The sequence below is a fragment of the Gallus gallus genome, chromosome 5 (genome assembly GCF_016699485.2).
Source record: "Gallus gallus isolate bGalGal1 chromosome 5, bGalGal1.mat.broiler.GRCg7b, whole genome shotgun sequence".
NCBI classification, from domain to species: Eukaryota; Metazoa; Chordata; class Aves; order Galliformes; family Phasianidae; genus Gallus; species Gallus gallus.
The window spans coordinates 5,787,501-5,797,991 of record NC_052536.1 but is presented as its reverse complement, the minus strand read 5'-3'; the positions used below and the strand labels follow the sequence as shown (position 1 = coordinate 5,797,991).

General features: G+C 38.3%; 1 protein-coding gene across 6 annotated transcripts in view; it reads left to right on the top strand.

The window, feature by feature from the left end:
- Positions 1-10,491, top strand: part of CCDC73 (coiled-coil domain containing 73) — a 78,584-nt gene that overhangs the window by 14,860 nt on the left and 53,233 nt on the right. For 2 of the 6 annotated variants that reach the window (XM_040701236.2, XM_040701214.2), the window contains exon 1: positions 25-151. The exons of 2 other annotated variants lie outside the window; for them this stretch is intronic. Coding sequence is in view for 1 of the 4 variants with exons in the window: in XM_040701212.2 (XP_040557146.1) it covers positions 2,045-2,061 (17 nt within the window). In the remaining 3 variants the exon portion in view is untranslated. Of the gene's footprint in view, positions 1-24; positions 6,229-10,491 lie in introns of those variants that run through there. 2 more of the 6 variants (XM_040701212.2, XM_046942194.1) reach the window with 2 other exon arrangements.

The window sequence follows — 10,491 nt, the reverse complement described above, 5'->3', positions numbered from 1 at the left end:
CCCCGTCGGGGCGGTCCCACGGCCGGGGAAGGGCTGAGGTCGCTCCGTGGAGCGCTTCGCGGTGCGGCTGCGTGTGTGCTTGCTGCGCGGCCGGGCTCTGACAGAACAGGAGCGTGCAGAAAAAGAGCAGCACAGGTTGCTCGTTATCCAGGTAACGTTAGGATGATTACATTGCTCAGTCGCTACCTGTTGGAATGAGAAACAGAAAGCTTCTAGAACGGAGGGCCCCGTGCAGCAGCTTCTTAACTGTGAAGTTCTTGTAGTTCTGGCTTAGTTTCTCGTGCAGTATTTATCAGTTGGTTATGGTGTGATAAACTGCAGGTAGAACCTCTCCACATCCGAAGAACGGAAACTACGTGGTTGCCTAATTGAACGAGCCCCTCTAGCGGACCTCAGAGGGTGTGCACCCGGGTGGTTCTTCGCCGTGCTTTATTTAATTTCCTCAAACACAGGCAGTCCTTCAGCTTGTTATACAAAGTTGTGTTTGAATTGTGCACCTAATGTGAGTATTTAGTTCTGAACACCTACGCTGTTAACCATTATTTCTGAGCAGTGAACGTTAGTGCTTGTAATAGCACATGAATAACAAAAGCTGTCATACCTCCAATCAACAAAGTCTGTTGTCGGTATGCAAATGTTTATGGGAAGGCTACTCAGACAAAAGTGCTTACAGGGGGACGGGAACAGCCTTGCAGGACTGCATATCCCGTGCTTGCCTCTGTACTCAGTGTTTGAAAAGGATCGCAGACGTCTTCAGTGCTCACTGGGGAAGCAAATATCCCCTCTAATTTTAGTAAAGGACACGGTGCTCCCAGCTGGTGAGTGCTGGCATTGGGAATGCTGCCGGTGTACTAGGATTAAGAGTCTGCATTGTCAGTTGCTCAAAAAACAAACAAACAAACAAACAAAACTCTTTAGATGTGCATATTTTTAGGTTTAGTAAGGCCGAATTATTTTGTCATTGGAAAAGCAAGTATACTATGAGCTTGATACATGCCATGTCCTGACCTGGGAATTCCAGGCAATGTTCAGTGGAAAACTGACAGAATAAAATGGTTTGTTTAAAATGATAAGCCCCCAAATACAGGTGTGTCTAAAAATTATGCCAGAACCTTCTAGTAATGCAAGGAACATCTGCTTCTGACCTTTCTTGATATCGTTTTGCCTTGTTCAGGTGAGATACTTTTTGAGCTGAGAGGCAACAGGTGCATACTGAAACACAGACAATACTTGCCTGAGTTGATATACACCTGATTATGTTATTTTTAGTGTGTTTCATGAATATTACTTTTGTAAACGGTGTTCAATCTCTGTATTTTTTTCTGCTTTGGGGGGGGGGAGGGGTTAATCTGAACAAGAGAATACCATTTGTGTAAGGTAGAGCCTGGGCAGGTGTGTTGCTGATGTAGTTAGTCTTTGCTATATGGTCTAAAAGCTGATTAAAAAAACACTTATAGAAAAGGTCAGTGGTTACAAGCTGCCTGAATTCTCTCCCTGTCTAAGAAAATATTCAGGAACCTCAGGCAAGCAGACCCTCTTACCAGGTGTGGTCAAATGGGGAGTACTGGTGACAGAACACTGGAACAGGTTGCCCATAGAGCTTGTTAAGTCTCCTTCTATGGAGATATTCAAGACCTGTCTGGACACCTATCTCTTAGGTTACCTGCTTTGGCAAGGGGGCTGGACTCGATGATCTCTTGAGGTCCCTTCTGACCCCTACTGTTCTGTCCTTCTTTTCGTTATTTTTGTCTTGTGGAGCCAAAACACCATTTTTCATTTCCAGCAGAATATTTCTAGTGACTGCATCTCAGATGTGCTTACAATTTGTGACATTTACAACAAAGCCAAAATATTTTGCAAAGGATGCCAAGCTCTTTAATGCTTGACTAAAGTTCCTTCTTAGGGTCATGAGCTAGGCTATCTGTGCAGGAAACCAAGCAGTTACTTGACTAACACTGAGCTCAAGAAGAATGCCACCAATGAACAATTTGCTTTTGGAGAAACTGCTGGATAAATGATTCTACAGATCCCTTAAATTGGTGAGATGGCTCACAAAGACAGGTAACATGCTGTACAACTGTTGTGGCACCTTTAACTGTGCTGTCTGCCATCATCATTTTTTTAATCAGGGAAGTTCATATGGGTGAGAAGGAAAGAGACGACTTTAGGCTGGAAGTCTGAGCGTTGTGTTTGTATTCTAAATATTCATGGCATTTATACCATGCTATTATAATCTGACTTATGGCTGTGTGCGCTAATAATGTGTACAGTGTCAAGTATGATAAGCATGTCTTAATGTTGCCCCATTCATGCAAATTTCTTGTTATATACGGGAGAAGGTTACTGAGTCTGTATCAACACCAAGAGTTAGAGTATACTTCCAATATAAGTCTTTGTTTTGTTGTTGTGATGAAAGTAGCTTGCGTTGGAGTTCCAATACCAAGAATTGCAGGGTTTTCAATAACCTCCTTCATTAATGTAAGGTAATTAAAATTGCAACACTAGTAAAAACCTATTTGTTTTTAATTTTTTTAAAACGTTACGCTATGTGAAGAGGCTCTACTCTATGCTATTCTAATTGTGGGCTGGACCACAGATTTTCTTTCCCAGGGAAAAGCTTTTGGTGACAGTTTGATTACTTTGCCATTGACCTTTCCTCAGATAGTTGAGATGTTGTCTGCTAGTTAATTTTTATCCAGACTTCTTGTTCTGCTTCTTTAAGTTGCTTTAATGGGAACAATAGGTAAAAATTCCTCAAATCTATCTCAGTTTTCCCTTCGGTGTTAAGGCTAAATTATTTCTCTGGGAAAAGAGTGTGTCTTAGTCTGTGTTTGTAAATTACGGTTAACATGTTAACAAAGATGCTATGTGGACTTGGCTGAGGTTTTCTTACAAGCTAATAATGAGACAATTAATTATCAAAGCAAGTAAGGAACTTGTTCTGCTTCTTTCTCCCAGCTGCACTTTGCAACATTCTTCTCAGCAGTTTTCAAAGAGAACTATTTTGTTAGAATGGATTAATCAGGTTCAACAATAATGTGTGAATACTTTTGAGACAGTCTTGCTTTTGTTCAGTATAAACTTTGCATATTTAATTCCTGTAGTTGGTGTCTATAACTAAGATATCCTTTGATTAACCAAACAAGAACTTCCTATTAACTTCCTAGGAAGGAGAGCAGCTGTAACATATCCCCACTGTTTGCTTATTTACTTGTAGTCTGCCTTTTCTGGTGGAGAACAGTTTAAATTAAAGAATTCAGCAGAATTCAGTTGGTATGGAGCCTGTGAAAAGGAGGTGACGTGAAGAACTTTTGCAGAGGTGAACTGACATTGACCATGTGGGCATTTTTCTTTTGTGTGTAATTTGGAAAACGTTTTTTAAATTTTTTTGAACCTAGAAAATGAATGCAAAATATTTCCAGCATATAAATAATATTACTAGTTTGAAAATAATTTGGAAGATCTAAGTGATTACTTAGGACAGTCCCCTTAAATGTTATTGTTTCTCAATGATTTTGAAGGTAGTTTGACTCTCTTTATTCACAGCCTCATACTTATCATTTTATTTTATACATAAAGGTGTTATTTCCCAGTCTAGATGGAGAAATTCATGGCTTTCGTTTGAGAGGTGGTGGCAGTGGTTACATTTTGAGTTTGAGTTTATATAAAGTGCAGCGCCCTTTCACAGAAATCATTTTCTAATCTATTTCTTTAGACTTACTTTAAGAAATGAATGAGTCAGTAGTTCTTTGTGAAAGATGGTGGAAGCTGTTAACTAACTTTAAAACAAAAAGAAAAAAAAAAATTAGAAAGAAATGAAGGTAACCGTGTATTCATTTGTATAGTTTTGGACATGATTACTTATTTATGCAAGCAGACATAGACTCATAAAATAACATGGAATTTAATACTCACTGAATTAGAGACAATACATAATATTCCCTGATTAATACACTTGATTCACACTTGAGGAAGTCAAGAGGTTCTGTTAGGAATTTTCTTGTGCTTCTAAGCCAAAAGAGCCTGAAGGACTTGGTGGTCTTAAGGGACTGACACATCTCCCTTTCATTGTGAAATAAGCCCTTGGAGGCTGCTGTGATATTGTATTCAGTCCAGAACTTATGTTTAATAAAGAATGCTGTTTTCTGAAGTATCTAGTCTTTAATTGACTATACAAGAAGATGGAAAATTGGCTATCACTACTGGTATTTTGTAGAAAAGGCCCAAGTTCTGTAGAAAAATATTTGACATATTTTTGATTATGAAAGATATTAGGTGAAATGATTGTAGTAATTATGCAGCAGAAGACTAAATAAAAATACTATTGGTATAATTTAGGTGATTGACTTTGTATTAACAGAGTACTAAGGAATGTAAATAAAAGAATATAATGATGCAGTGGCGGAAGCACACCATAGAAAATTCAATACAGATATGAAGACATTGAGTGCATAGGAAATGTAGGAAATGAAGTGAGCATTTTTGAGATGTTTTGTGAATTCATTTAAGTGGAAATGTGTGCATGGAGAAACCTAGACACCTTCTTCAAGCTAAGTGGATTATGTTTTCAAAAGTCATGTTTTCCTTTTAGAGCAGTCAAAAGACAATTCCTGATGTGTGCACTTAAATGCATGAAAACGTAAACACTTAGGTACATGTTAGACTGCAAGAATGTAGGTACAGGAATAATAGAGTAGGAAGAAGTGAAGAATAAACAATATGCTATTCAACTGATACTGCACAAATGAGTCCAGAAAAACTGTTCTGAGATGCTTTTCTTCCCTCTAGATAGCTTTAACAGATTGGACTTGTGAAATAAGTTTTATAATGTTAGAAAACTAAACAGAAAGTAATATGCTACCAAACTGCCTTGAAAATGTCTGCTTAGGATTAATTTAGAGAATTCTTTCAACCAAAAAGTATGTGTACATATTTATCATGTTAATAAAGATATATTCAATTAATTTTGAAAACCAGAGTAGAAAATTAATTTCCCTCCCACAGTCTTAATGAAGAAATAAAGAAACTAATTTCCCATTGCTGTTAGAGGGGTAATCCACTCCTTCACATATTAAGAAATTAATGTAATACATCCACTCAGCCAAAGAGCCCCTGCTTCTTCACCTGCCCCCAGTCTCTTACATCAGCTTGTTTTGTGTAGTACAATTATGAAAAAGAAAACTGAACAAAACTGACTCCTGTTATGTTTTTCAGGCATCGCTGTGCCCTAAGCTTAGTCTCGTGCTGTTCCCAATAAAGCCATCAATTGAATTGGGTGATATTTGCCAGTTCTGTCTTTCTACTAATAATAACAGCTTACTTGTCTACCTGATAAATTAAATTTAAAAGAACACAGAAAAAGTATTAAGGAAAAACTGTGATTGGCTTTATATTCCTATACATATATTTGACTTCTTCAGTGTGGTAACAAGGCCATCCTTTTTGTTTGACCTAGAAGAAAGTTGTTTCTGGGGAAGGAAAAAAAAAAAAAAAAAAGGAAAAAAAAAATCAAATTATTCCAAGGTATTTGAAATGCGCATTTGAAAGATGGTCGGGATTACAGTACTGGAAACCATCATTTTTCTTTTGTCTTAAGGCTGTGTTTCCTTGACTTAAGTAGCTCGCAGGACCTGGCAGTACACTTAGCATTAGTGAAGCCTCTCCTTAAGGTAAGGAAGCAACAGAAAATATAAAAAACTGTGAACTTTGATATTAACAGTGAAGATGCATGCAGAATTCAGACCATATCTGAAGATATTTGCCATATATTGGCTTTGTTAGAAGCCAAATATTGCTGAAATATGAAATTAAAGAACAAACAAATGTGTGGTCTCCATCAACGTTCAGTGAGTGTTGCTGGAAGCCAGCGGGTGCCATTTTCCTGCCTGGAGGAGCTCAGCGACACCTTTTTGCTTCCTCAGCGCTTCCACGCCAGGCGCCATTTTGTCAGCGTGCCCCTCTGCTGCCCTCTGTCCCACGGCAACAAAATGGAGCGGGATGTTGGCGGGAAGGGTTGTGGAAGTTCATTCTGCTGTCAGAGATGATATTCCTGCCACAGCACAAAGCGGTGTGAGGCGGATAAGTGCTGCAGATGCAGATGCTGAGTGTAGCTCCCCTCAGCCCTCGCTGTGGTGAGGCGGGAAGGCGTCAGTGGGCACTGTCTGGTGGCTGCAGCGGGCTGGCCCTGTGTTTCCTTCCTCTTCCTGCCTGCTTCTCCTTGCACTGGTGGTATGTACACATCAATATTTACTGAGTAGAACTGGTGAAGTATTTTGTCACATTGTCTCTTGTATATTTTGAGAGAAGCAAGTGCTGCAGGTTGTTGTGGTGTTAGACTGGGTGCCCAGGGAGAACATCTGCCTGTGTCTGCAGTCTCTGGAGCTCTGGGAGTGCTGCTGAGGCGGAGGCAGAGCTCCCGTGCTCCCCACCTGCTCCTGTGTTTCTGAGCCCCTCTAGGAGCTGTTGAGCGGGTACTGTTGGTGGTAGGTGAAAAATGCTTTACTCAGAGAGTGGTGAGGTGCTGGAACAGGTTGCCCACTGAGCTGTGGGGGTCCCTTTTCTGGAGGCTTCTGAGGCCAGGCTGGGCGGGGTCCTGGGCAGACTGATCCAGTGGGTGGCAGTGCTGCCCGTGGCAGGGGGTTGGAGCTTGATGATTTTTCATGTCCATTCCAGCTCAAGCCATTCTATGATTCTGTGAACAACTTCCTTCCTTGAGGAGCTTTACCATGAGGATCCCGTAATGTTTAATAGTAATTTAGTGTAAGTTGGGTTGAAGAAGAATTTGTGGAGGAAAAAGTTTTGCTAGAAGTATTCCTTTGTTATGCACACAGTTTAAAAATAAAAATAATAATTAAAAAAAGCACATTATTTTTCTAAATACAAAACAAGGAGCTCCTCTTTCCAGTGCTTTGGGAATAACCATCAGCAGTGCCTGCAGTTGGGGCACAGCAGGTTTCTTGTGTTTCTCCTGATTTCTCCCTAGTCTAGATTTGGCCAAGAGAGCAATTTATTCCCCTTAATGGGACTGCTGTGTGAGAAAAGTGCCACAGCTCAACATGGTTCTGAGTGATGCTTCCATGACTGACATCTTTCTTTAATAATGTATTTTTCTTCTGTACATTCCTCAGTGCATAGGTTCAATATATAGTTCAATATAGTTCAATATTACATTAGCATAGACCAATACCTTACTTCATGGTAGTGAGCCCAATTATTTCCTTGTTTTAGACTTGATGTAGTTATTTCAATACTGTAACTACAGGTAACTACTTGTGTACTAGTTCTATTTTATTCAGAGACTCTAGCTGTATTTACAGTACTGTCAGACCAGCACAGTTCATTAGCTTGTCGACTAGGTGGCACTGTTGTTATTAAAGAAAAAAAAAAGTAAGCTACTTTTTGAATCACTCTGTGTGCAAGACCAACAGAAAGACGTACGGTGTTTATTTAAAAAAAAAAAAAAAAAAAGTAGAAGGAACAGTTTTTATAAAAATAGTTAAGAGGGCATCAGCTAAATATTGAAAAATATTGGAATGGAAAGATTAGCAAGAGAAGGAAAACTTAATCTCACATACCAGCACGTTGCGAATGCACCCATACTTCTAATGCAGTTGTCCTACTTTCTCTTAAATTTTACCTGAAATAAGTTGGTGTTTCTCCTGCTCTTTTATCATCTTTCTTACTTCTGCATGGAAAAAAAAAAACAAAAAAAAACATAGCATTGTCCTATAAAAGGCAGGTGCAACACACTTTTTTCTACTTTTTTTTATTAAAGAAGGTAAGGATCCTGAAAATGTCTGTGTTTGTTAGACCTTTTAGCCAACTTGCATGATGTGCAAATTTTAAACAACTTGGGTTTTTTTGAAAATGCCTGGAAGATTATAAATTTTCATCAGAAGAATTCTGAGAGGAGAGGAAGTGAAAATGTTGAGCAAAGTAGTACTTGGACAAGCAGTTCAATTCTCTTAAATTTCATCCAGAATTCAACAGGAAGCAATACAGACTGGGGAGTACCAGACAAAAGTTTAAAAACTTTTGTTTGTGTTATGTTTACTGCAGTTCCATGTTTGTTCTTCACTAGATTCTGATCCAAAAAGCTGAATTGGAGCACTCTGATGATTGATTGAAATGCCTGTTATCACTTAAAATCTCATCTTACAGATGAAATAAAATAGAATCTCACTTAGAGGAACTTTCCCATGTGCTTTCTGGGTCACTGGTTTGGTTCTGTCAGGAATGAGTTTAGTTCAGTTTGCCTCACTGTACACAGATACAACAAACAGCAGATTGTACTTTGTTAAGGATGTAATGTTGGCCTACTCTGTCCCCATGCTCTGGATACCCTACTTTCCTGGCTTTTGACAGAAGCAACTTGAGAAAAAGTTCACAGCTCCCAGAATGAAAATCTTCACTCACTTTGAATGTAAACAAATGTAGTTGAATTTGAGCCAGAAGCTTCATATAGTACAGATGAGGACAGCTTGATGTGACTAGGACTGTTTTGGTTTCTTTTTTCTTTCCTCAGAAAAGAGAAAATAACAGCAGGTTCAAAAATCTCTTCCTTGGATAAAATGTGCTGACTAATATAGTACCTACTGCAAGGAATAAAGCTGTTATTTTAATTCTTCATCTTTTAGAGCAGTGAAGAGTAATATCTTTCCTTCCTTTAGGAACAAGCTATATATTAAAACTATATATTCAACAGAATCAGATCAGCAGAAAGCTGAGGCCACACGGAAATACCATACAGGGATGGCAGGCCCAGCACTGACTGCTGAGAGAGTCTTTGTTTCAGTTTGTCATGAGCCCTCTGAATATTTCTGTCCTGTTTTAAGGTAAATTAATAAAAGCATAACCTCTAATTTTATGAAAGTGTGAAAAGGGTAGAGCTCACTATTGAAAAAGAGTAGATACAACAAAATCTTTTTAATCTATCAATAAAGATAGATTGCCTTCTCCCAAAAAGCCTTGAAGCAGCCTGGTTCCACCAATCCCCAAAGGTATACTGTCAAAACATAAATTGCATGCTGATAGGAATGTTGTACTTGACTCTATAAAAAGCAACACATGATCCAAATTAGTGCTCTGGGCTAATTTAAGAATCCTGTAGTTCCAAGGTCAAGGAGAAGAATTACTGTTCTCTTCCATTTAGTAGAAGAGAGTTACAACTGGACTTTTATGTATTATCAATAAATTAGTGAGCTAGACGGACACTTTGCCTGACCTAGGGCAACTGTTCTTAAATTGTCTATGTTCCCCAAATTCACATCTATGTAGTGAAGGGATAAAAGAACATTCTGTGGTATTTTTGTATGAATTAACACTTATCCAGAATCAAAATTAGTGTCAAGTAGTACTTTAACATACGTGCATTACATTGACAGTACTACTTGGTTTTCTGTAAAATTCAATCATAGTCTTCTGGATTCGAAAATTGCAAGTCTGCCCCATGCTTTGGATGATTTTTGCTTTAAGGTGATTCAACTACAAATATTTTGTTGTTGTTGTTGTTGTTTTCTGGTGGTTTTTTTAGCATTTCTGGAATCCAATTTTAATATTACTTTGTCATAAATAACAAAATAATTTGTAAAAAAAACAAAACAAAAAAAAAAAAACACAGTATACCACTGTACTAAACTTAGCTTCTAGAAATGAGTTGTCTGATATTAGCAACACACTTTTGAGAAATGAAAAGTTTGGGTTTTTTTGTTTTTTTTTTTAGAATTCATTCACATCAAAAGTTTTAGAAGGCTAAAAGAAACACTATTTTTTATGACACTGTCATGGTTTTTAGGTCATCACAATGACCAGGAGTGGATGCAGTAAATATTTTTAAAATAATTGTAGAGGAATTCTTCAAAATGAGTTGTGTGGTAGATTCTGTTCTAGGATTGAAATCCCTTTTTTTAAATCATGCCTTGCTGTTTGTCGAGGTGTGATTTCTGTAAGTGCAGGAGGCAGTACGTTCTTCCCTAGGACCTGCATCTTTGTTAATTACCAACTCAACCAAGACATTCTCAAAATATGCACAAGCTAAAAGTAGACAAGAAAGAGAATTAAACCAATGCAGTTCATTCAGCAGTGTTATATACTGCATGTACATGCTCCTCATGGGCAGGATGCAATGCTGTCAGCACACCAAAACCTGAGAGGAGATCCAGGCTGGGTGCTGACCTGCCAGCGTGGCTTTTTCAGATTTTGAAGAGGCTGCACCTTCTGGACCTGCAGATGAGTCATTGGTAGGTAAATCCCACCAGTCAGCTGTGTGTGCTGCTATCTGCTGTACTTTCTGAAAGGCAGTGGTTTTTCCTAAAGGGGTAGTATATATTCGTGTTGGAAGATGTAGGATAAAAGAGAATTATTACAATGTTCTATTGAAAGCAAAAAATGCCTTTTCTATATATCTCTAAACTAAAAAATAAATTAAGATAATATCAAACATAACTCCTTAAAGTATTTTTCGTCCACTAAGGGCTTAAAAATAAATAACCC